The following is a 26,815-nucleotide window of genomic DNA, read 5'->3' on the forward strand; positions in this document are numbered from 1 at the left end:
AGCCAAATCAACGAGGCGAACCTACGGACTTGAATGAGCCGGGCGGTGTGTCGCATTTGTTTAAAAAAGGTAGCGACAAAAGCAGGCAATACCACGCATTTTAAACTACACCTAAAACACAACCACCCCATTCCGTGTTCCCAGCTGGGAGCAAACACGGCAGCTGGAGATAGAGAGCCCCCACCTTCCCGACAGTTTACAATCAAAGATGCATTTGCCCGACAATGCAAACATGTTGGTGTTCCTTGCTCCAAAACTTTGAAAAACAGATTTGGATATGGCCTGTTGAGGCATCTGGGTCTTTGTATGGACAGTGCACTGTACGCTTTACTGTTGTTTTAAGGAGGTTTTTTTTGCTTCTGGGACAATGTGTGCTCATATTTAGTCTATTTAATTTATTGTTTTGGTTGTGTGTGATTTAATTAATTTATTATAATTTCATTAATTTGTTTTATTTATTATATATCATTTAATATAATTTCACATTTCATTTGCAATGTTGAATGTTCAATCAAAAGTTCTGTTTGAAAGGATGTACTTGAATTATTATTATATATTATCATTATGTCAGTGGTCTAAAATGGTATTACAACGGTGCCGACAATATTATCGTTTATCGCAATCATTTCCCGAAAAATGTATCGTCCAACAAAATTAATTATCTTGACAGGCAAATTAATGTAAAACAATTTCTTCTTGACAAGTTGTTCTGATCGTAAAATACTATATTGTTCATTTCCGGATACTTGTGATTAAATGTGGTGTGCCTTGTAATGCACATGTGGTAATGATAAACTGAGGCATAATATCTTTTCCTGAAAAAATGTCAGGTAGTTCATAGTTCATTAAATGTCAACATTTTTAGCACTAAAACAAAAGGGAGAATTTGGAGTTGTTGTTATTTACAGGTTATTATGCTGTGATTCTACTGCTCCGGCCCACTTGAGATTCAATTGGGCCGCATGCTTAACAGGGAGCTGCGTCTGAGTTCACCTCCAGTCGACGGATGATCTCCTTCAGCGGCAGGGCGGTCTCCGAGCCTCCGATGAAGGTGGTGGTTGGCAGCCGGAACACCTTTTCCAGGTCGGACTCATCCAGACCGTAGAAACCTATATGTCCCATGATGCACCAAAAGGACGGAAGGGGAGTAGAGGGAGGGAAGGTACAAAAAGAGGGAAGGAGGTGAGAAAAGGTTGCAGGACAGGGCAGAAGGGAGGGACACCAAAGAGATGGACAGACACACAAACAAGGCCGTGGACAAATGGAAACATGCAATTTATGAGTAAGTCATGAAGAAATGTGCATTATAAAACACAATATGGAGAATGAGACATTATCCCAAACATGCAGACAGGAGAGGAAAGAAGAGGACAGAGTGGAGAGTAGTGATGGAGGCAGTTTGACAACAAGGAGGGTGGGGATGGTAGGGATCAACACAAATGAGTGGAAAAGTAAGGAGACATAGTTAGTATCATTCATTAAAGCTAATCAAACATCAGACCTGAAGGAGCTCAGGATTAGCCTGCTTTATGCTTCATCTTTATGTTCTCAAATATTCCCCAAGATATGAACTATTCCCTCTTTCTTTTTTTCAGATAGACAAAACAGTGCCCAGCTGTTTTAGGAAATCAATCACACTTATAAATAAAAGCAACTGAAAGATTGTGTAAAGATCTTTTTCTTTAGTAGGAACCATTTGGCATGGAGCGACTGTAAGAGCCGCAGGCAGGAAATGAGAGAGGGACAAACGTGTTGGGTTTGATGAGATTTCGTGAGAACACTAGAAAAATAGTAAACTGTGTAGTTTGATTAGAGCAAAAGCAGTATTGATAGATAAACATGACTACACTAAAATGTCAGCTCAAAGGAGGTTCAACTGGAGTTAACAAATAAGCAGCATCAGTATATAATATTCAACCCCTTGAATATGTCTACTAATTCCTTTGACACAATGCACATTGGGGTGTGGATAGGTTTTGAAACTCCTGGGGGCAAGAACAACAACATAAATAAAGTTATTCTTGTGATGCAACGGAGTTTTTATAAACTTTAACATTTGATATGGTAGTTAATGGCAAGAGGCAAATCATTTATTTGATCCTTTTGAACTGTGCTATGAATAACACATATTGTCAAATTGAAAGTTAATGGTTTGTCCCAGTCTTTGGTGTCCATTGCCTGTACAAAGTATTTTCAATCCTGTTCAATAAGCCACTAACACCAACATGGCTATAACCTTAGCATGTTTGACTTTCAAAACAGGAGAACAAGTATTCAAAGAGGGGAACTTCCCTACAACTCTGGTCTTGTAAGTGCATCCCAAACAAAACACACAGCTTCAGCAAAAGAGGAGGTTATGACGTCACTAACTCATCTTAAGCAGGGGTAGTGTGTGTATTTCACAGTTTTATACTTTTGACTACAAACAGGCTTTACAAAAAATGTAGAATTAACTTTGAAATGTATAAACATCTTAACACAATTCTAACAGGATGTGGACCACCATTCCTTCGAAATAAAGAAGGACTGCAGAAGGGGAGAGACAATGCCTCTCTTTATAACAGAAAGTAAAAGAAGTTCCAAACACAGAGCAGCAATGTGTTCATGACAGCGGCGATGAACATTGGGGGGGTTATGGGTGTTTAATTGGTTATTTCTTAACTTCAAACTGATTATGGGATTATTAGCGGAGGATGTGTTATGAAGGAGAGAAGAAAAGAAGGAGAGAGGAAGTAGAAGAAGTGTTTTTTGTATTTGTGTTGGGCAAAATAGAGTCTTGGACCCAGGTTAAACCTGTGCACTGTAAATGATCCTTAACTCCATGGACGGGACCACCTTAAGGTGCTGTAAAGGTTGGCTTTATTTGCCGACATCGCACGTCCTCAAATGTGGCAATTGCAAATGAAACGAGGCAGGTCGTGCAGCCCTTGTATGAAACTCCTCAGAAACACCACAAGTCACAAACCAACAACGGGGCTAACAGCCAAGCTGGCCAATCAGAAAGCTCCGTCTCAAAGACAGCAGGCAGATGGATCCAGCTCAGGCTTGCATTCACTATCCTCACCTCTCCCCCCTACAACCTATTCACAGCTGCCTATTAGGGCCATCATAGGTCAAATTAAAATAAAAACTTAACCTGAGAGGGGGAGAAAATATGTATGTAGTGAAATCATATTTCATCTTATTTTGGGGGCGGTTTTGGCGCAGTGGGCTAGAGCGTTGGTCCTCAGATCAAGAGGCATTGGTGAACACCAGTTCGAAACCCGACTTGGCCTCCACTGCGTCAGGCCGTTGTGTCCTTGGGCAAGACACTTCACCCTAATTTGCTCCTGTGGGTATTGTCCACAGTAATGACTGTTACATGTGTAATATGTAAAGCGCTTTGATCACTGGGAAAAGCGCTCTAATAAAAATGTAATGCATTATTATTATATTTGCAAATAACGTGACATTGATATTCTCTGAGATTAAAGACATTTTACAAAATGAAAATTCAGATTTCTTTTGGAATTTGTTTATCCCCATGAATGTACCACTTAATATCAGAGAATATCCAGGGTTTTTAGACATTACCCCCGCTCTCTTTATTCATTTGTATTTTGTGTTACCTATATTGGCCCCAATATGCCGCCGTGGAGGGGAGAAGAGGAAATCCAAAGCAGGACGACACGCTTCTTTTCTTAAAAGGCATTTTCACAAACAGACACAAAGTGAGTTTCCGATGTGTACCGCTCTGTCTGCAGCCGACACTAAACTGAGAGCAGTAGTCTGACTCTGGAACACAACAACACTCATTTTACTGAAGTTTCTCAGGATAACAGATTCACAGCTGCAGGGCTGAGAGGAACCATTTTAATTTATGCTAATTTCATAATTTCATGAGCTGGAAATGAGTGCAGCCCTGAGCGGTTATCTCCAACCATCAAGCAGGATGTATAGAAGACAATAATACCTTCTGCAGGAGCAAACTAACTGATAACTCTCAGTTATCTGGAGGCAGCCAGCTAGAAACCAGCTGGTGATTTGTAGGTGAGATAAAAGCAGTGAGGTATAGAAGCCCATTTCCGCCAAGAAAAAAAAAAAAAAAAAGGATTTAGCCTTGTATTAAAAATGTATCTTATAAGTCATTATAATGAGAAACTCTCAAAAATATTGATTTAGTTACTAAAAAAAACATGAAGTTTCCTTATTTATTTGACCTTTTAGATATGTTTTATTATTATACAATACCAAGTCATTCTTACGAGATAATAACTCATTATTTTGAGATACCGAGTCATTATTTGTAAATGCTTTCGAATATTATTCTGACATGCAAAGTCATCATTATAAGAGACAGGGTTCATACACTTTTTCACCAATGATTTTCAATGACTTCTCCATGACCTTTACCTAATTTTCCATGACCAAAACAATGACTCTTTCTCAGCGGTACCACTGAAAATGGTTTATTTGAACATGGAACAGGAAAATAAGGTCTGAAACATGTTGTGCCTATCTAAAACAAATCAAATAGTAGGCTTACTAGCTTCAGCTAAAGCAACTCAAATCTCTCACCAGCAAAATACCTCGTCAGTTAAATGCCATTTTACATTTCCTTACTATACGATAGAGCAAGGGTGCCCAACCAGTCGATCGCGATCGACCGGTCGATCGCGGGGAGATTCCCAGTCGATCGCGAGATGTGTCTAAAAATAGAACAACAATATTCAGTTGTATCGTTAATGTCCTATAACATAATCTTCCTGTGCCAGAATAATGCACTTGAACGCATCAAAGCTTTGTGATTGGCCGGCGTGACCCCATGTGTCGGGGCGTGGCTGGTGAGCAGTGGGCAGTGCACTAGTTCGCTAACGTTGTCCGTGTCAACAGGAGTGACAGTCCGCATACACACAAGACCGCAATTATGGCAGAAGCAAAACATATATAATTTTCACTCCGAGTGGGAGGATGATTATTTTTGTATCTATTCCAATTCAAAGTCCATCTGTCTCATCTGCAATGCGAGCGTGGCTTTATCGAAGAAGGGTAATTTAGGAGCGGCATTTCAAAACAGTGCACAAACGCTACGAGACGGAATTCCCTCCTGATTCTGCCCTACGCTCCAAAAAGGGGAGGGGCCTGAAAGGACTGCTAAATGCACAGCAGTCCATTTTCACCAGGCCCAACAACAAGAGCAAGGCTGCTACCAGAGCATCTTATCGTGTCAGTCACGTTCTTGAGAAACACATGAAGTCTTTCAAAGACGGCGAAGTTGTGAAAGAAGCATTCCTGGAGGCTGCCGATGCGTAATAAAAATAACAGTAGCATTTTCAACAGGTTTTTGATATAATAAAAACTCAAGTTATATACCGTTATTAATCAGCTGTAAGTTTGAGTTTGTTTGAACTTATTCATTATAATTATTGTACAAAATGGTATAAGAATGCAAACTTAAATTTATTATAATCTATTATCAATTCAGGTTAAGAAACTAGTGTTACTTGCATCCTATTTTAAAGGCATTTCTTTTTATAATCTACTAAAATGCAACAAAAAAAGGGTTTGATTCTATTAATTTTGTCTTTTTTATTGTGTAGCTTCAGATCTGAGTTGTCTTATTAGTAAGCCTAATTTATACTTTTGTAGCAACACTATTTTTATATAATGGCAAAGAAAGGGTTCAGAGTATTTTCTTTTTTTCCTGTGTCATATGTGGCAGCACTGTTCAATGTTTCTTGAAAACATTACCCACTGTAGTGACGTGTGAATAAACTCCAACTCTGTATCAACAACACTGTTGTGTAACTTCAGTTAAATACTTGTATGTGTGTAGATTAGAAAGAGGTAAGATAAAGGATCTGCAGTATTTTATGAAGTATTAATCGTACAAAGGTCAGTTTTATACAAGTAGAAGTGTGTATTTACCTGGTAGTAGGCTGTCAGTAATGGCTACGCCTCTCTATTTGGACTGGTAGATCTCGGTAGACTGGCAACTTTAAAAGTAGCTCTCGGTTCAAAAAAGGTTGGGCACCCCTGCGATAGAGTATGTATTATCATTATAGCATTACTATTTTGGCGATTAAATAAAATATAAATTATATTTGATGCAACTTTAGTTACATTTCCATGACTTTTCCAAAACTTTGGGAAAAATATTGTTTCCCAGAACATTTCCAGGGCCTGGAGTTTGCATTTTGAATTTCCATGACTTTTCCAGGTTTTTAATGACCGTAAGAACCCTGAAGAGAATCAGTCAGTATTTTTGAAATACTAATCATTATTTTGAGTGTGACAAATACTACGTTAGAAGAACTAGTTGTGTTGGTGGCTGCCAATATTTTTCTAATTAAAAACACACTGATGTTAGGACCAGTTTTTGGCTTACTATTACATTTCATAACTTTATATCTTGTGGATGGTTTGATTTTTTTGATTCTTGTTTGACTGTGTTGGGTGTCTTTTATGTAAGAGATTTTTCTGTAAATCAATCTAAACTTTGTCTTTGGGAAAGTTCTACATGATTGACAAAGGGTGCCCCCTGATTATGATATATTTGAGGATTTTAGAAAGGTCTTGATTTGGCTTAAAGCCGAGTCATTCTGACAGAGATGAAAGATAACATATTTCAATCTTGTAATAGCGAGTAGAGAAAAATATGTTTTTGTTAAATTAATATTCATATACTTGAAGGATATTATGACCTATGTTTTTGCCTACAGCTCTAGAAGACCTGATTCAAGCCGAGCATGGAGTTAGATCAAAGACAGTAAACTTAAGCATCAAAAGAAACAAAACTGGAACCGAAAAGAAAATATTTGCATTAAAACAATGTTAATAAGAGTGGTAGAAAAGGTATTTGACCAAAAGGCTCAGAAAAGTGCCATTCTCTCTTCTCTGCATGTGATTTGTACGTGTTCTGTGAGATAACTCGACAACTCAACACAGAAACCTCTACAGTCTGTTCTACAGTACTGGACAGAGCGGGAGCTAGCAGCAGCTACAAGGTGACAAAGCTAACTACAGCCCAAACATACAGGAGACATTCAGAGGTCACTGACAACTTGTACTGGAGCAATTTCTACATTTAGCTGTAGAACAATATGTATGTGTTTATGAATTTCCTCTGAATGTTTCCTGTTTATCGAGGCATTCAAGGGATTTTAGGCTCTACTTCACGTCTGATAACACCAAGAAAACATACAATCCTCCACAGGAGTAAAGAACAGTGAGCCTGCAAGTATTGGCTGTCACCAACCCACAGTCATCTTTTTTATTTGTTAAACGAGGCTTTGGTCAAATATATGTAACGCAATGACCCTGGTTTCTTTTTGGAAAGAACATAAGATCATGTGAAAACCACAAGAATATACTTTTTTAAATGTAAAAACACTTGGCATCTATTCTTAAGCGTTACATTTTTTTCATTGTATTGTATCTTAAATTATTGACTGTTTTTACATTTTGTAGAAACAACTAATTATTGTGGTGTTTATAGTACCTATTAAGTTTGTTTTTCATCCTTTCTTTATTGACTCTTCTGGCTACTGATTTTTTAGGGCATTTCAGAATCATGAAGAGTTTGTCTCAAATGTATTACATTGAATTGTATCATTGCATTTTATACAGCTCTTTGGTTGTTTTAAGTCTTTCAAATGACTATTAGAAAAACATTTTGGGGCCTACGTCTCATCGTGTTTGTCCGTCATACCTAAAAGACTTGTGTTAATCTCAATAAAGCTTTACTGGATAATAGAAATAACTGATATTCTGGATTTCACGTCTATCCGTGTGTTTGTATACCCTTGTGCTGTATGTTTTGGTATTAGCAGTGACTTTAGTGATACAAATATCTTTGGCAAAAATGTGACTGATATTAAGTAGATAGTGTCTTTGTTCATTATCACATTAGAACCTGTTGGATCGGTGATTCCTTTGATTTATTATCTTATCATTAAACAAACAGTTCTTGAAACCATTGTGTTTGAATAGAACTATTATAACACATTTAAGTACAATATAAATCGAATTGTGTCGTTTTTTTAGGGTCTTTACTTCCCACTTTAGTCTAAGCAGTGTTGACAGTGGGTCCCCAAAGATGCTGATATTGGCAGTCAAGATTCATTTACTCCTGTGGAACCAAGTTTCATGAAAGCAAAGAGAGCAACCCAAATGAAAACTCTTTTCTTTTTGTGAGTGCAGCGACCTCTACAGGAGCTCAGGATGTCTGATCCTGCTGTCAGGATCTGTTTCAGACTTTCTGGGCTCCTGTAGACATTAAATGCACCGTCCTGCATCTACGGGCTTCACAGCAATGTGCAGGGATGCACTAGCGTTGTCTGTTCTCGTACCTCCTACCGTAAGGATTCTCAGTCTCTCCTTGAACACAGCCACGTCTGGAAGGGTCACCAGCAGGGGGCAGCAAAGGGAGAAACACCCGGACACCGTTAGGGACCTACGACCCGCTCATAAACCTATGGCCATTTTACGCCACCTTCACAACCGTCTACAGCAGGGGTCTCCAACCTTTTTTAGGATGAGAGCTACTTTCAAAAAACAAAATAAGTCGTGAGCTTGAGGGTGGACCTCATCTCCTCTAGGGGGGTCCGGGGGCATGCAACCCTGGGAAGATTTATTTTTAAATGTTGAAGTGAAATGCATCAATCTGGTGCACTTTGAGCACACAATGAATGTATGGATACAGCTCTCAACACTCAGATGAAAGGGAGCTGTATACTTTTCAATAATCTAAACATCTTTAGAATATGATCACAACCAATAACAAATCATTTAAACTGGTTTATTCTTATCTTATGTTACCTAGTTAGCATTCTTTCTTTATGCATATTTTACTAATCACTCTTTTTTTTACTGTCCTATAGTACACATTGGAATGATTAAACTATATTAAATAGATAAAGGTGTGCTCTCGCCATCTCTCTCTCTTGCTCACAGAGGCTGTGTGCTCCTCCGTGGAGATGACGGCTTGCGTTAAAAAATAATAATAAAAATGTGTAAAGTGGGGGGGGACACAAACGGGATTTCGAAAAGTGTGGGGGGGGGACTTGTCCCCCCTGTCCTCAGTGGAAATGACGCCATGCGTGTGTGTGCGTCAAGCGCAATAAATATATAAGCAAGTTGCAACACACACACAGTAAAACTCTGCCCCCAATGTGTTTTATAGGCTGGCACGACTAGGCTGTTCAATGGGGCCGATGTGTTGTGTAGATTCTGCCAGAAGGAAAGGTCACACTCCTTATGAAGTGTGCGGTGTGGTGCCGCTCCACATTGCTTTTCTTCCCGACTGCAACGCTGGTCCCGCAAATCAAGCAAGAACGTGATTGGTCGATATTCATTGTGGGGGGAGGAGGGGTGTTAGATAGATGTAGAGTTGTAGTAAGTAGATAGAGTTCGTTATGATTGAGGTTTCGTTTATGCATAGGGTCGATTCTTTTAATTACATTTCTTCTTTTTTTTGTGTGTATTTTTTACATTTGGGATTTGCTTGGCGAGCTACTTATTGAGGGCTTGCGAGCTACCGGTAGCTCGCGATCGACGTGTTGGAGACCCCTGGTCTACAGCTAGAACTGAGCACAGCACCGGCCCTGGCATCTCAGCGTCTCCACAACCTTTTTATTCGTTAAGAGAGAGTCCACAGGTTTGGTTTTAGAGTGAAGTGGTAGAGAACAATGGATGCGGTCAACACCATGCTGCGATACAGAAGCCACACCACAACCATCCGAACCACCCAGGGGGGTCCCAAAACAGAAAGCCATTCAGGTCACAGCAGGGACTCAGCTTATTCCTGAACACGACACTGAAGTCCTCTGTTTTCACAAAAACAAATGTAAATACACAAACCTAGGCAAGCCTCGTAAGGCAAGTGTGAGAACAAAGAATGTGGTGATCTCTTTTCCTAATATGATCTAAATAGAGTGGTGCAGGAATCCATCCTAAAACCCGGAAGGTTCCCTTGTATTAAAGACGTTTTATTAAGTGTTTTTAATAAAAGATCTGTGGACATAAAATACTTCAGTAAATATGCCACTTGTGAATGTCTGAAGATTCTATGTGTTACAAAAACAATGGTTGCTAACAACATTACATATTAGCATCATCGCCCTGAAAATGAGGCACATTTAACTTAGTGGTGGTGACGTGAAGTCATGGCACGTGATGTAGTTCATTTATAGGTTAAGTATAGGGAGTCGCCACGCAAGAAGATTATGATTGGCTTGTGATTGTGATCTTACCCTGCTGTTAGTTAGTAGTTAGCTTTTATTAAATATATAACAGATGACAGTAAATGTACATTGTATGAACCCAGTACAGCGACCTGCCAACAAAACAAGCTGCAGGAATCAGGCAAGCTATAACAGCTGAGACCTAAGTCATGTCAAAGCAGAAGACAAACAATGAAAAGCATGTCTCAACTAGCAGCAGCAGGCCATCAGCTCAGCTGCACAAAGCTAACAGCTCAACCGCAGATAAATCCTTAGAGCCCAAAGGATGTCAAACTGCATCTCATAACTCTGCATGTCTCCACTCAAGGTCTGCTCTGGAGCTGAGAACCACACCACCCGAACTTCCTCAGCAAAAGGAGTTTGGATGCTTAAATATGCTTTGTCCACGTTGGCTTATTATTGACTCTAAAAAACCTGTGGATGTCCCTTAACATGTGTATAAGGATTACTTCCACAACACTTGAGGACAAAATCTATTTCTGCCAAAGTGAATCCAATTAAGATCTTTGCTGACAGTCCTCCCAAACAACGTGACCCAGGTTTAAAAGGCCTTTTGGGGAAGGCTAGGCCCTTTAAGGGGACTGTTTCACATCAGTAAGGTTGAAAAACAAGAACGTTTCAGAAAAATGTAATTTATACATTTGAATGAACAGACTATCCAATGCTAATGGAGATCCCAATGAAGACAAAGACAACAACAGTTTTTGGTTTGAAATGTTCTTGAGACATTTGTTGTATACAAGGGAGTTTTAGAAACTTTTATCTAAAGACTGTTTATAGTTTATGAAAACATAACGCAAATAATCCCACTAACAAAACATGATTAGAGTAGGTTTTAGGAACATTGGTTGTGAACGAGAACGTTCCAGGAACACTCAAGTGATGAAGAAGGTTTTAGGTTTCAGTAAGAGTCTCTAAACATATATCGTACACAAGAATGTTCAAGAAGTGTCTAGTTCAGGATAAAGTTTCAGAAGCATCATTGTACACAAGAAGGTTCAAGAAGTTCTCCTGGTGTACAATAACATTTCAGTTTTAGAGGGAAAGTTGTTTCTCTAAACTCGTCAGTTCAGAGAAAACAAGGCAACGAGGCAGGCCAGGAGACGACAACGGGTGGGGGGGGGGAGGGGGAGGGGGAGGGGGATATATAGAGACGTTGGGCTTGAGTTCTAAGGGTTCAGCTTCTCACCCAGCTTGTCGGAGGAGGTGATAATGTCATTGGGGACACACGAGTCCAGATCGGTGTCCATGATGCCGAGGGGGTCCAACTGGGCCACATGGTGCCCTCGGATCTACAGGGAGTGACAACAGCACAGAGCCCCCCAAGGACAGCAGGAGTGGGAGGAGGAGGAGGAGGAGGAGGACAGGACGGAACGTAAGGAAGGAGAGGGTGAAGAAAAAAGGAGGAGGACGACGATACGAGATGCAAAAAAAGCAAATCCCGCAAGAGATGAGGATGAGTGGAAGAAAGGAAAGATATAGAGAAGGAGGAGCGCCAGAATAGAAACATTGATACCAGATCGGACACAAAAACAAGGAAAGAAGGACAAAGTTTGAAGACAGAAGGGTTAGAAGAGGAAGGAGGGAAATAGAAGGGGGGAGGGGTGGGAAGAGCATCATTAACACAACAAGCAGGAAGTAGTTTGTCTGTTCTCTCAGTGCCGGCGTTCTCACCAACGTCCTGGAAGCCGGTATTCACCGGAGCATCATCAAAATTCACACAGCTGATTTCCAGAGGATCCAAACGGGCATTGTGATGCCCCATCACCTGCACATACACACACCTGGTTATCACAACACACACACCGCTGACAGGGAGGCCTGGTTCCTGGAGGTCTTCACAGGTACAGATAAACTGAGTCTGGGTGTTTCTTTGTTTGTTTCACCATTATTTCATTTCAATACGTTTTGATTGAGATTGCATAATAAGGCAAGTACAAATGGAAATTCAGCAGGATAATAACTGTGCTTTCGTTGTTTACAACGAGACAAGATGGAACTGATTGAAGTAATCCTCCTAACGCAAGTATTATTTTGTTTTTATTCTATTTTTTCTCATTTCCACTTCATAGCAAGACCCAACTACCTGCAACCAAAAACAATTGTCAACTTTTGTTTAAATGACACACAACAGTTGTAGATGTTGACAAAGATTTTAGAAATTAAGTTGTGGGCGAAACATCTGACATGGTGTGAAAAAGATAGCATTAGCTAAGTAAGAGATGTCAGATTAGGACTCCTCAGTCATCCATTAAAGCAGAATGAGGGGAATGTTGGCTTCGGGGTCCAAAACATGGTCAAGAGGCAAGTGACAACTCTGGTTCTGATAGTTTTTAAATCAGACAAACCTTTCAATAATGAAGAAGAGTTGGATTCTTCTAGCAAGATACCAAATATGTTACCAGACTAAATACATTCATCTTGACTTTAAAGTCAAAGGGCCAGAGGGACAGAAAAGGCGAGGTTCCTCTTTCATTGTTACATCGTTGGCATGTGCAGTGGGAAGTGGTACTTGGAATGCTAGGTTTGGTACATAGTAATACATGGCTTAAAAGGTTTGGGACCCTCCGTTATATCCTTCTGACACCAGTCGCCTTTAGGGAAAGTGCTCGTCCACTGCTCGTCCACTGCTCCTACAGTGTACTGTCTAAAACACCTTTACTGGCTGTTGGTACTCGCTGGCTGGATTTGCTGCAAAAGGTGAGCTATCCCCAACCTTTAGGGATGCACGATAATTATCGGTCCGATATTAGGAATTATGACGTCATCCCGATAAACCCGATACCAGTATTAATAGCCCCGATAATATACAATATATTTTTTGGGTAAAAAAAAAAGAAAAAAATACTGCGGTGGATTGGGATGAGGGGCGCTTGTTTTTCACTCGGCTCCTCCCGTTTTGCCAGTACTGTGGTATTAGTGGTTTAGGTTTAAATCCAGCGCTCCCTAACTCGTGCCTGGCTGTGACGTAAATGGTGTGCGGCCGTGAAGCCAGGACAGTAAACAAACATGTCGTCGGTGGTATGGGCGTTGGAGCTATGTGCAACTCAAGGCATATGCTCGAACCGGAGCTGCCTGGACGCTGCAATCATGTTGCGCACTATCCGTGCTGAGTGTGCTGACTTTTTGTACAATGTCCCACTGTCTGGCTTCCTGCATAAAGTCAAGTGCTCGGCGCAGTTGTGGCGAAATGTCGCTCCTCTGTTTTCATTTAAACAGCTCCTTAGATCCGTTAGCGCAGCTAGCTAGCACCAGATGCTAACAACAACAATGCACGTAAGGTCTCTCTCTCGCTCGCTCGGGCCACACATACACACACCCTCCCGGTCCTCCCAACAGCCAATCGGTGCCTGCCGGTGAGCGTGGAAGTGTGGTCTGCCACAAGCGGGCGGCAGGAGCGGGGCTGTCAGCATCAGCTTGTAGATGGTATTTTAAACTCGATGCGCTCTGAAACTACGGGGCGGCCGAGGACAAAAAATACACATGCGTTAATCGCGTTAAAATAATTAGTGGCGTAAACATTTTTTTATTATCGGTTATCGGTATCGGTCTTGAGAAGCAGGAAGTTATCGGTATCGGTTTCAAAAACCCAATATCGTGCATCCCTCTTATTTTTTATAATGAATAAGATTTACCAAAGTTGCCAGTGGGTAGAATATTACTACCTCCAGCAAAAGGATGACACCTATGTGTCTATGATCTTTAAAAAAAAAAAACTAAGAGACATGTGACCTTATGCACCCTTTTTCTTACGCTGTATCAGACACATAAACACTGATAATTGTTTACATTATGAGAGGATCATTTCAAATCAGAGTTGATCAGTTTAATCTGACCTGAGGCTGTGCTTTTAGCTGCAGCTCAGAGGCCTGTACTACGAAGCCGGTTCAACCTAACCTGGATATGTTTGAGTTAGCCGGTTTGCCTAATCCAAAACATACACGCTCTCGCTAAGCGGTCCTACGGCGCTGGTTATCAAGTGGATCTCTCAAGTCAGCTTTGCCCTATCTAGTTAGGTGCGCGTTCAGATGAACGGGGCGGGGTTAGCAACATTCGACCAATCACAAACATGGAGAAGCACACTGACAGCGCAGCGTCATACTTCCTGAATGAAAAGTCAACTTTAATATTAGACACATATGAAGACGTTAAACTTTAAACATCCATGACTTAAACACTTTATCCAGGATCAAAGCCACAGAGCTGCACCTGCAAGGTGAATACAGCTGGTAACAGAACAAGTGTTTGAATGCGTACATTAACAGGTTTATGATATCACTGCCCCGTCTAAGACACGATCTGACTTTAATTACATTTGACTCGAGTGTTTCGTCAACTTAATGTGTTGCTTAAAATAATTATATTCTATTAATTTTCACGTTCACACAGTCGGTGATTTTTGCCGGCCGTCTTTCCTGCAACGGCAGTTTTCTTGTATTTCCTTTCTCCTGTAATATGACTTGATAGCTTTAAACTCCGCACACTGAGCTCTGATTGGTCAGCAGGCAGTGCTTTCACTGAGTTGATCTCTTAGCCTGCAACCTAACCTGCTCCGGAGCAGGCTAGCCGTTCTGCCTAAGTTACCATGGAGATCTAGCCTGCTAAAAAGAGAACCAGCGTCGTAGGACCGGAAACCCCAAGCTTTCCCTGAAGTTAGCCGGCTAAGCGAAAATCCTGCTTCGTAGTGCAGGCCTCAGGTCAGTCTAATTTGCTCAGTTCCTGTTCAGATCTGCTTTCTTTATCAAGATGTGTTAATACTAAATCTGTTCTAGTGAGTTTTTAAGTGGACAGTTTAGGACCTGTGAAGACCTCCCACTGACTAGCGGACTTCGTTATCAAGGTTTCCACAGGTTTTTGTACCAGCCAATAACAACTAAAGATGAAGATGGAAGCTCTGCATTTATCACATACAGACATGTATGCCTCAATTGCAAAACATATTCATTTTGAAAAGATGTTTTCTTAATTTTTAAGTAAAAATGTAAAATAAATGTATCTTAGAAAACCCTTTTTGTTTTCAGTTTATACTTAAGATACGACATCAAACATATCCAGAGAGTTTAATCAATAACTTACAGACACTAACATTCTATGTAGGTATGATGTAAACATAATGTTCAATGTAAATGAATGATTATTCAACACCTATTAATAATCATTACATTTAAAGATCACTGGACATGTTGAAAAAGAACAAAGAGAGCATGTAGGCACAGTTTCAGCGTTCAGTTTGCTCCCCTGAGCTCCATGACGTTCTGGGGGGTCAAAAGTTAAATATCACAACAAATAATCAATGTCCTACAAATATCACTAGAAAATAAATATATTTTGAAAATATTTGATTGAATTAAAAGCTCAAACTCGAAATGAAAGTACTACATCAATGGTTCTATATGGCTTCTAAGTTGGAACCGGCTTTCTTGATGTATTATGATTAAAGGGCTTTAACAATAAAAGACACCGGCATGGTCCTTCAATGGGCCTCTTTTAATAAAGGCCAGTTTACCATAAATCCTAGACAATAAAAACAACCAATCTTAAATGTTGAGTATTCAAACCCCTTTTGCTCAGGAAAAAAAAATGATAGTTAAAATAATAATACAAATAAAAACAACAAATCATTGAATAAATGTCCATAAATCCATTTACAAATCAGAATAGACGATGCAGAACTTGGTTGGTGATTCTGAGGAAAAACTCTAACAAAAGTTGTTTGTACATTTATGAGGAACATCATTGCTTCACTTCAACTTAACCTCATAAACCACAGACAGATTTAGCAATGACAATATGTTGGGGGTTTGAGCCCAGGATAACCATATCATCATAAGCATCCACACTTAGAAGAGACATTGCCTTGAATTCAGAAGAAAGTGTTTGTTAGTGTACCTGGTAGGCCCTGATGAGGGACTGGACCGCCAGGTGATCCTCAACCAGCTTCTCCACGTTGGGCTGCGCTCCAACCAGAGAGGAGAGCTGAGGAGCTGCAGACAGACCCAGAGGAGACTGGTAGGCTGCACCGGGGGGGGCGCCGGCGTTAGCATTCCTGAAGAAAACATCCCATGACTGCAGAAGAAAGAAGAAAAGATATGTTTTGATACAATGATGAAAGAAGAACAGTTGATGTTGTAGGAAGACAGGGGAAAATAACAACACAAATAAACAAATATCCTTCCATGATTAAAAGGGAGCGGCTATCCAAGCCACACCTGAGAGCTGGAGGAAGGTCGTCAACACAATATATCACACTTGTGTGCTGTGGAAAACTGCAGACATGGCTACTGTAAGCACACCTATACTCTGCGCCGTGCGCTATTATGGTGTTGTTTTCAGGGTTCTTACACCTTTTCCAAAGTCAAATTCAAGCACTTTTCAAGCATTTTCAAGGTGCATTTTCCAGCTTTTCAAGCATCTTACAGCTGTTGTAAATTACACATACTCAAATGATTATTTCCCTACCTCACATTAAATCAGATGTTCTTTATGCTATAAACAAACAAATGTGTGTTTCGTGATAGCCTTCTACACGAGGATGACAAATGAAAGAAAAGAAAACTAAGTTTAATATTTCAAAATGAGTGACCCATCTGTACGTCCCATATAACCTGTCTGAGCCGATATAAAACAATCAGCCAAATAACTTTTCAATACATTATTGATTACTATTTTTGAGGTACTTTTAGGTTGGCAGTAAACACAGTTCAGAGGCACATGGTGCAGGGTTTCCGCTAGGATTTTTTCTCGCCGGTCAAATGTCCGGGCAGAATTTATTTTACCGGATACATTTGAAACTTACCGGTCATATTTCAATAATAATAATAAGAGTTGTGTAGCAGAGTTTCCGTTAGCAGGTCATTACCGGACTATGAGCAGATATGCTGATGTTTAAAACTCAGTTCACGGGGCTCATTTTTATATTGCTTCAGTTTATAATCGTAACAGATCGAAAAATTCAGATTCATTTTTCAATAAATGATACAACATCATTATTACATTCAAACAAACTACTTGTAGTAGATGAAGTACATTATTCAAAAGTTTACATTAACTTTGAATAATCACACGGGAGAAACGGATGCTCTCTTTTCCTCTCTCCCTCTCTCTCTCTCCTGACAGCCCGTCAGTTTCTCAAGCAGCTCCTGCAGCTCGCTAAACAGTGGGCGGGGCTTCAGGTGATTATGCAGAGCTGCGTGTCTCTGTCAGACTCAGCAGCTGATCTGATCTCTCTCTCGTGTCCGGTTATACTTCACTCGCGTTTATGTCCATATCGATCAGATCCAGCTCTCCTGATCGTTCTTTATAGAGAGCACCGATCAAACTATTAAGAGTGAATATCGGCCGATAATGACCGGTGGCCGATCTATCGGAGCATCCCTAATTATTACCAGACATTTTGACCGGCAGGTTTTGAATTTACCGGTTTTTAATAAATGTTACCAGCTAAAAACCGGTAATTACCGGCTAACGGAAACCCTGACATGGTGTACTTCTACTCCTCTACAGTTCAGAGGTACATGGTGTACTTCTACTCCTCTACAGTTCAGAGATACATGGTGTACTTCTACTCCTCTACAGTTCAGAGATACATGGTGTACTTCTACTCCTCTACAGTTCAGAGATACATGGTGTACTTCTACTCCTCTACAGTTCAGAGGTACATGGTGTACTTCTACTCCTCTACAGTTCAGAGGTACATGGTGTACTTTTACTCCACTACATGTACTTTACAGATCTGGATGAATGAAGTGAAATATAATCAAGTGTTAAATCAGACTTTAGTTCCACCTGGAGTAAATCCACAAGCTACCCTGCAGTATACAAAGTCATTCAAACTAGCTGCACCCTTTACCAGCTTTGAGAACACTTTCATGATCAATCATTATAAAACACATCATATATATTATTCTGAAATGGACCAATCTGCACAATGACTACTTTTACTGTCGCTACTTTCACTATATTTTGATGAGAATACTTTTCTACTTTGACTTGAGGAATGCAGGACTTTTACTGTGACAGAGTATTCCTACACTCTGGTACTTCTACTTTTGCTAAGTACAAGATCTGAGTACTTATAATTTCACTACAAGATCTGAGTACTTGTACTTTTACTCAAGTACAAGATCTGAGTACTTATTCTACCTCTGGTAGAGTATTAGCCTGAATTGTAGCCACAAAATCACGCAGAGCTGCATAAAAATAGACTCACAATGGAAACAAGTGGAAAATAATATTTACAAATGTGTACAATGATTTGTAGGTAATTTTGACATCAAGACACCTGACTTATACATCTTCAAAGGAAGACTGTGTTCATTCTACAATTACATGGGATTAAAGCGAAATGTAGTTTTACTTGTATAATACTTCAATTTTATATAAAAGACAGTTTGTTTTCATCTGTTTTCAAATAAACAAAGTCTTGGCTTTCAGAATATATTTAACTTGTTTCGGCAAATTCAGATGATAAATACAACTTTGAAGCTTCGGCATAATTACAAGCAGAGAACGGAGTAATGTAACATCACAGCAAGCATAACAACAGCCGGTGTTTCTTGTGAGAGTTTCCCCGGTACACAAACACACACACACACACACACACACACGCGACCTTCCCCCAGACCAGTAATACAAACGAAAATGTGTCTTCGGGTCAATGTGACTGATTTCGATAGAGCAAGTCACATTTGGTTTAGGCACGAAACATACTACCAGTAGAAATACATTGCTTTCAAAATCGCTCTGTGTCGAATCAATAGATTATATTTCATGTGGCTCGTCAGCGCAGACTCTCGCATCGTTATTTGTTGCAAACTTTGCAGGAGGCTACTCGTGGGCTTGACCCTCGTCTTAGCCATGGCTTGTATTTGTCTTCTGCTAGCCAACGCTCGTTGAAACTGCAACCGCCTGGCACACAGTGATCTATCACTCTCATCAGAATGCCCAGGTCACACGTAACACAAACACTTGCAGGTCGCGCACATAGCGCGGGAAGGTGCAGCGGAGCTGTTTTATGTAGAAGCAAAGCAATTATTTTCTTTTAATCTAAAAAGCGAACTATTCAGTCAGACAGCAATTTATTGTAAAAGTAAAGCATTTACATTTTCAAGCACTTTATCTCAATTTCAAGCACCATTCCCAAAATTCAAGCACTTTCCCAACCTTAAAAACACCAGTTCAAATTTCAAGCATTTTCAAGGATTTCAAGCACCCATACGAACCCTGTGTTTTATGCGGGGGGAAAAGTAAAAAATATACTCTTCATTGCCAAGGTTGGAGTTGAAATAAAAAAGTATAGTGAAACTTTTTGTTGTCACCCTCCCCAACATTGTGTATATCACCAATCTAACTTGTTTTAAAAGGTTTAAGAAACCCCAATGTTCTCCTTTCCTTTCATAAAAAAAAATTAGATCTTTCTAGAGGGTTATCAAGAATAACTTTTATCCAATGACCTTTTCCCTCTCTGTCTGTGTCTGTGTATTCTCTTGTTCCGATTAACCCAGCCAAATCTTTTTTCTTGTTTTGTATCTATATCTACGCCGGGATCCGGAGTCGAGGCTGATCCTCTTGCTGTAGTCCTGTGTCTTGGATCCTCTATCCTGAGTTCTGGATTAAGTCGTGGACTTCGGGTCGTGGCTGAACCTGTCTCTGCGGTCCTGCCTTGGGTTTCGTCATGCTGCTTCCCTGATGGCTTCCACAGGATTGTAGCTGACATCCTCGTGGATTCATCTTCTTATTACAGACTAGGGGTGTTGAAAATAATCGTTTCTACGATGCATTGCGATGCGGACGATTCGGTATCGATGCAGTGACGGAAGATAATCGATTATAGCGTAGTAGGCCTAACGTTGCTTCCTGATTTTCCGGCCGCGGCTTTACTATAACGTTTTTTTTCCTGTCACTTTAATATCAAATCGGTCGGTGACGCAGAGATCAGGGAACAGACGAGACAGCAGCACAGCAACACCAAACACGGAGCAGTCTGCTTATCCACCAACACAAGAACACCAGTCCAGAACCAACAGCAGAAGGACCCGCTCTGAATCACTCCGTGTCGCTGCGGCTCAGAGACACAGGGATTTATGTTTTTCAAAAATAATCGCGTTACAATCATGTCAGGTTTTTGGTGGATTTAATTAAGTCTTGGATTGCAGAGTATGAATGCCCTCTAGCAATTTTCAGACGATATATACGTGTATAAAGTTTGTGAAGGCAGGAGGAAAAAAGCTTCCGCGATCACCGTCTCCTCTCCTCCAAACCCCGCCCCCCTCCCTGAAAATAATGAGTGACAGGCTGACAGTGACCCGATAGAAAATGTATTATTCACTTAATCACTGAGATATAATAAAGCTAACTTAATCTCATACATTCATGGGATTTATGCAACAGTAAGACAGAGAATGTAAGTGTGCACCCACATGCAGTATTTTAGTTGTTATATGCTATTGTAAATACTCCTGTTGTCTGCTGTGTTCAGACTCAAGTCCTGTGTGTGATGCCACATTCAGTGTCCTTTTTTTAACAGAAGACCGTTGCTAGAAGCTGCAGCTAGACTGCAGAAGCATTATTTTTTTGTTTTTGAGGATGGAACAATTTCACACACTATACAATTCCTTATTTTGGTTTATAAATGAATGTCAAGACATTTATGTTATTGATTTCTGAAGCACTTTCTAAATAATAAAAAGAGAGTTCATATGTATTTATTGCATGTATGCATTGACGAAAAATAAGCCATGTGCAGTAATATAGAAAATTGAGGATGCAACGCATTGGTATGAATCATGATGCATCGGGATATCGAATTGAATCGAAGAGACCGTACCTACAGGTTGACTTGGAGAGGATCTGAGTCCGACCCTTGTCAATTAACTACGGGGGTCCCTCAGGGCTCTGTTCTTGGTCCCCTCCTCTTCTCCCTGTACACAAACTCGCTCGGATCAGTCATTAGCCCGCATGGTTTTTCATACCACTGCTACGCTGATGACACCCAATTAATTCTGTCCTTTCCCCGCTCAGAGACCCAGGTCGTTGCACGCATCTCTGCTTGTCTAGCTGAGATCTCTCAGTGGATGTCTAATCATCACCTCAAACTCAACCTTGACAAGACTGAGCTGCTCTTCCTTCCGGGAAAAGATTGTCCCACTCTTGACCTAACAATCAACATCGGCACCTCTATTGTTTCCCCGACTCAGACTGCAAGGAATCTGGGTGTGACCCTAGATAACAACCTGTCCTTCACTGCAAACATCGCTGCTACAACCCGTTGCTGCAGATACACGCTTTACAACATCAGGAAGATACGTCTCCAGCTGACACAGAAAGCGACTCAGGTCTGGTCCAGGCTCTCGTCATCTCACGCCTAGACTACTGCAACTCCCTCCTGGCTGGTCTACCTGCATGTGCCATCCGACCTCTGCAGCTCATCCAGAATGCAGCGGCTCGTCTGGTCTTCAACCTTCCTAAATTTTCCCACACCACTCCGCTCCTCCGCTCGCTTCACTGGCTTCCGGTAACTGCTAGAATCCACTTCAAGACACTGGTACTTGCTTACCATGCTGCGAATGGATCTGGCCCTTCGTACATCCAGGACATGGTTAAACCGTACACCCCAGCGCATGCACTACGCTCTGCATCAGCCAAACGACTCGCTGCGCCCTCGCTGCGAGGGGGACCCAAGTTCCCATCAGCAAAAACACGTGGGTTTGCTGTCCTGGCTCCAGGATGGTGGAATGAGCTCCCCATTGACATCAGGACGGCAGATAGCTTGCACATCTTCCGGCGCAAACTGAAAACTCATCTCTTTCGACTCCACTTCGAGCGATAGAACTATTAATGAAGCACTTTTATACTAATAAAGGACTGGCTTTTCTAAAGCCAGTTGAGTAGCACTTGAAATGTTTTTGCTCTATGAAACCTGATGTACTTATATGATTCTGTTTTCTTCAAGTTGTATTTTGTTGGACGAACGCACTTATTGTAAGTCGCTTTGGATAAAAGCGTCAGCTAAATGCAATGTAATGTAATGAAGACAGGATAATCGTAATCGAATCGAATCGTGAGACCAGTGAAGATGCACAGCCCTATTACAGACACATGCATTTCCTAACATTCGGTCTATATGCTGTAAAATGTATTATCTCTTCGATTTACACACGGCATCTATTGCACGTCTGTCCGTCCTGGGAGAGGGATCCCTCCCTCTGTTGCTCTCCCTGAGGTTTCTCCCATTTTTTCCCCTTAAACTGTGGGTTTCTCTGGAAGTTTTTCCTTGTACGATGTGAGGGTCTAAGGATAAAGGGTGTCGGTGTACTGATATTCTGAACAATCTGTGCTGTTGTATTTGCTGTAAAGTGTCTCTACTGTAGGCTATTTTTATTTTATGTACAGCACTTTGGCTCGACCAAAAATCGTTTATAAATGTGCTATATAAATAAAACTTGATTTGATTTGATAAAGGAAGGTCCGGTGTTGCCTAAGCTAAGGAAGGTTACAAAGGAAGCATTGAAGCTCCTTTCCTATCTTCTAGAGCAGGGGTGGCCAACCTGCGGCTCTCGAGCCGCATGCGGCTCTTTGCCTAGTTTCATGCGGCTCTTCAGTTCATATCGAATTGTATATGTGTGAGTTTGGGGGAGAGACACTGACTCCTGACTAGTGTTGCACGGTGTACCGATACTTGAAAGGTACCGCGATACCCTGCCGTTAAAAACGTTACGATTCCTCCGTTTCATTAGTATCGGTACTTTAAGAATGACGGGGGAAAGTACTCCGGTGAGAAAGCGCCGTTTTAATAAGAGCCGTGTGTGTTCAGCGCTCTGCTTCCAATCCCTGCACTGAAGCCATGCCTGCAGTCCCGCCCGCCCCTCTCAAACACACTCAAGTGCCTCCCCTCTCTCGTGCACGCGCTAGCTGCCAGAGCATGTGAGAAAACGAGAAGCATGGCTGCAAGTGGGAGTGAAACTGCCGCTGCGCCTCGGCTTCTTGACAAAAAAGACGCCAGAAGCGAAATTTGGAAGTATTTTAGCTATATCTCTGACAGTGAGGGCAAGCCTACGGACACCACGAGGCCTGTCTGTGAGAAATGTATTAATTGTATTTAATACAAATTATTGTCATTTATTTTATTTATTGTTCTCATTGTTTAAAAGTTTGTGTTATGGTTCTGGTGTGAAATAAAGCACAATAAATTACATTTAATACTGTTTCCCTTTTTTTAAGAAAAGTATCGAAAAAGAATCGGAATCGCAATTCTTGACTTGGTATCGAAACCCAAAATGTTGGTATCGTGACAACACTAGCTACTCCTGACAGTTAAACCTGATATTTAGTAGGTCTGTTAAGTATTGAATGCTGATAATTCTGACTTAATTTGGCTGGTCAAAGTTGTTTGGGCTCGGATAAAATCGCTCCGTTACTTTCGTCCCGTGTTACTTTCGTCCCGGCTCTCCCTACTTGTGTATGTGTGGTGTCAGGTGTCAGTATGAGAGGATGACAGCGCGTCTAATTTTGATGTGGCCCAAGAGCCAATCACAATAATACATGCGATGCAGTGAACCAATTTGAGGGGGGGGAAACCTATCGTTGATTAAACACTATCCAGTGTTTCCCCCTACCATTGGTCTTGGAGGGGCGCTGCGCCCCACCAACGGAGCCCCGCGCCCCCCCCTGAAATTCAAGGTGTTTAAAAAATATATATTATTTTTTTTTTAAATATATATATATATATAGCACCAAATTCCAAATAATCTATAACTACTGTCACTTTTCACATTGAACATGTGCTCTTTAATTAAATAAACTAAACGCTTTCATTTTAAGTTGTGAGTTTAGTGTTTTTGACCCTAAGAAACACTGATGCATTAATCAATAACAATAATCCACAGCTCCTCTCTGCTCCAGAGGATTTAAAAAATATATATCCCAATGCCACAAAGATCACATCAGTGACGTGGTTGAAATCTTGTCTCCAGAAAACAAAAAACTGAAACAAGCGGTATCAGTGACTGTGTGTTTGATGTGGCTCTTTGCAGAAACATAGAAAAAATGTGGCTCTTAACCTCTGACTGGTTGGCCAGCCCTGTTCTAGAGCAAAAGACAACTGCTGCGCCGTGCTTTAACAGAGATCTGCCAGTGGCAGAGAGAATGGAGTGTTCAAAAGAATAGTTACACTTTAAAAGGCTTAGCCAGAAGTGTTTTCGCGTAAGCGCGGAAATACGAGCAATCTGGCCAAAAGGCATCTTATTTAGACAGAGAAAGGCACAGTTCTCGACTGCCATAACTCGTAGCTCTGTTGCCCCAATTAGTAACGTTACCACGTAAGTTGAGCAGAGGTAAGTATAACTAGAAGTACCAGGGTGTAGGAATAGTCTGTTATTAGCAGTGTGCGAAAAAGCACACGTCCCACCGTCCGGGACGTGTTATTTACAATATCGGACAAGTAGATCTTTCAATTAGGGGTGGGCGATATGACGATATATATCGTCGAGACGATATTAGGTCTCCACGATATGCCTTTTCAGAGATATCATATCTATCGTGATAGTGCACCAGGGTAGGATTTTCACGTCGGCCATGACGGCCGGTCTGGCCGTGAAGCCCCGAAAATAATTGTAGCCTACGTCCTACGGCCACCATGGCCTGCGGGCCCCTGATACTGTTAACATCTCGAAGTTGCTTAAAAAGCGTCAGAACAGTGGTTTCTGAACTGCGTTATGCTGCGTTCACAACGGACGCAATGCGAATATTCTCATCGCTCCAACCGCTGGAGTTCATCACGCGGCTGTCAGCTGTGTTTTATTCCTGTCACTCAAACAGGGCGCGCTGGAGAGGGGGCGGGGCTTATATCCATGTAAATACTGTGGTGGAATCCAACTACGACAAAATTAACCTATTTTACCGTGATTTAATTGTAATACACGTTTCAAAATGATGCCGAAGTAACTAAATACTGACAATGGTTAGTAAAAACCAAGCTGTCTGGATTCAGACAGTATTGCACTTCATTTATTGTCTTGGTTGATTCTGTTGGCTTGTATTTTATTTTGATCAATAAGGTATTTATATTGTGTTTTCCCTTTTGAAAACAGATGTTCAGTTATGCTTAAGTCTTTGATTGCACTTCAAGTCTAAAGTTTACATTTTTAATTGTTTGGCACTGACTTTTCCTCATTGGTGTTTTTATGTTTTACTTATTAGTTATGTTTTTACTCTCCTTTTCCATGTGTATTGATGTTACATCACTGCTAGTGCTACCTAAAACAGAAAGTGCATTTTATACTGAGAAACTGTGCCTTGAATATTTAATTTTATTTAGCAAGAAAGTGCACTTTTACTTGGTGAAGAAACCAAGTGTTAACGTTTGTTGTAGGTCAGGGGTGCCCAACCTTTTTTGAACCGAGAGCTACTTTTAAAGTTGCCAGTCTGCCGAGATCTACCAGTCCAAATAGAGAGGCGTAGCCATTACTGACAGCCTACTCACCAGGTGAAATACACACTTCTACTTGTATAAACTGACCTTTGTATGATGAATACTTTCATAAATACTGCAGATCCTTTATCTTACCCTCTTTCTAATCTACACACATACAAGTATTTAACTGAAGTTACACAACAGTGTTGTTGATACAGAGTTGGAGTTTATTCACCACGTCAGCTACAGTGGGTTAATGTTTTCAAGAAACATTGAACAGTGCTTGCCACATATGACACAGGAACAAAAGAAAAGACTCTGAACCCTTTCTTTGCATTATATAAAAACAGTGTTGCTACAAAGTATAAATTAGGCTTACTAATAAGACTAACTCAGATCTGAAGCTACACAGGAATCTGCTGCCAAAGTGCAATAAAAAAGACTAAATTAATAGAATCAAACCCTTTTTTTGTTGCATTTTAGTAGATTATACAAATAAATGCCTTTAAAAATAGGATGCAAGCAACACTAGTTTTCTTAACCTGAATTGATGATAGACTATAATCAATTGAAGTTTGCATTCTATACCATTTTGTACAATAATTATAATGAATAAGTTCAAACAAACTAAAACTTACAGCTGATTAATAACGGTATCTAACTTGAGTTTTTATTATATCAAAAACCTGTTGAAATGCTACTGTTATTCTTATTACGCATCGGCAGCCTCCTAGGAATGCTTCTTTCACAACTTCGCCGTCTTTGAAAGACTTCATGTGTTTCGCAAGAACGTGACTGACACGATAAGATGCTCTGGTAGCAGCCTTGCTCTTGTTGTTGGGCCTGGGGAAAATGGACTGCTGTGCATTTAGCTGTCCTTTCAGGCCCCTCCCCTTTTGGGAGCGTAGGGCAGAATTAGGAGGGAATTCCGTCTCGTAGCGTTTTTGCACTGTTTTGAAATGCCGCTCCTAAATGACCCTTCTTCGATAAAGCCCACGCTCGCATTGCAGATGAGACAGATGGACTTTGAATTGGAATAGATACAAAAATAGTCATCCTCCCACTCGGAGTGAAAATTATATATGTTGGGCTTTTTTTGCTTCTGCCATAATTGCGGTCTTGTGTGTGTGCGGACTGTCTCTCCTGTTGCCACGGACAACGTCAGCGAAATAGTGCCCACTGA

The 26,815-nt window shown here is 40.8% G+C and overlaps 1 protein-coding gene across 2 annotated transcripts in view; it reads right to left on the reverse strand.

The window, feature by feature from the left end:
• The window catches only part of ogdha (oxoglutarate (alpha-ketoglutarate) dehydrogenase a (lipoamide)), a 67,273-nt gene that overhangs the window by 24,769 nt on the left and 15,689 nt on the right, over positions 1–26,815 (reverse strand). For both annotated transcript variants that reach the window (XM_034199310.1, XM_034199311.1), the window contains exons 3-5: positions 16,113–16,289; positions 11,413–11,515; positions 994–1,109 (exon numbers count right to left, since the gene is read on the reverse strand). In XM_034199310.1, the coding sequence (XP_034055201.1) occupies positions 994–1,109; positions 11,413–11,515; positions 16,113–16,289 (396 nt within the window). The remainder of the gene's footprint in view (positions 1–993; positions 1,110–11,412; positions 11,516–16,112; positions 16,290–26,815) is intronic.

Source organism: Gymnodraco acuticeps, unplaced genomic scaffold (assembly GCF_902827175.1).
Source record: "Gymnodraco acuticeps unplaced genomic scaffold, fGymAcu1.1, whole genome shotgun sequence".
Lineage (NCBI taxonomy): Eukaryota > Metazoa > Chordata > Actinopteri > Perciformes > Bathydraconidae > Gymnodraco > Gymnodraco acuticeps.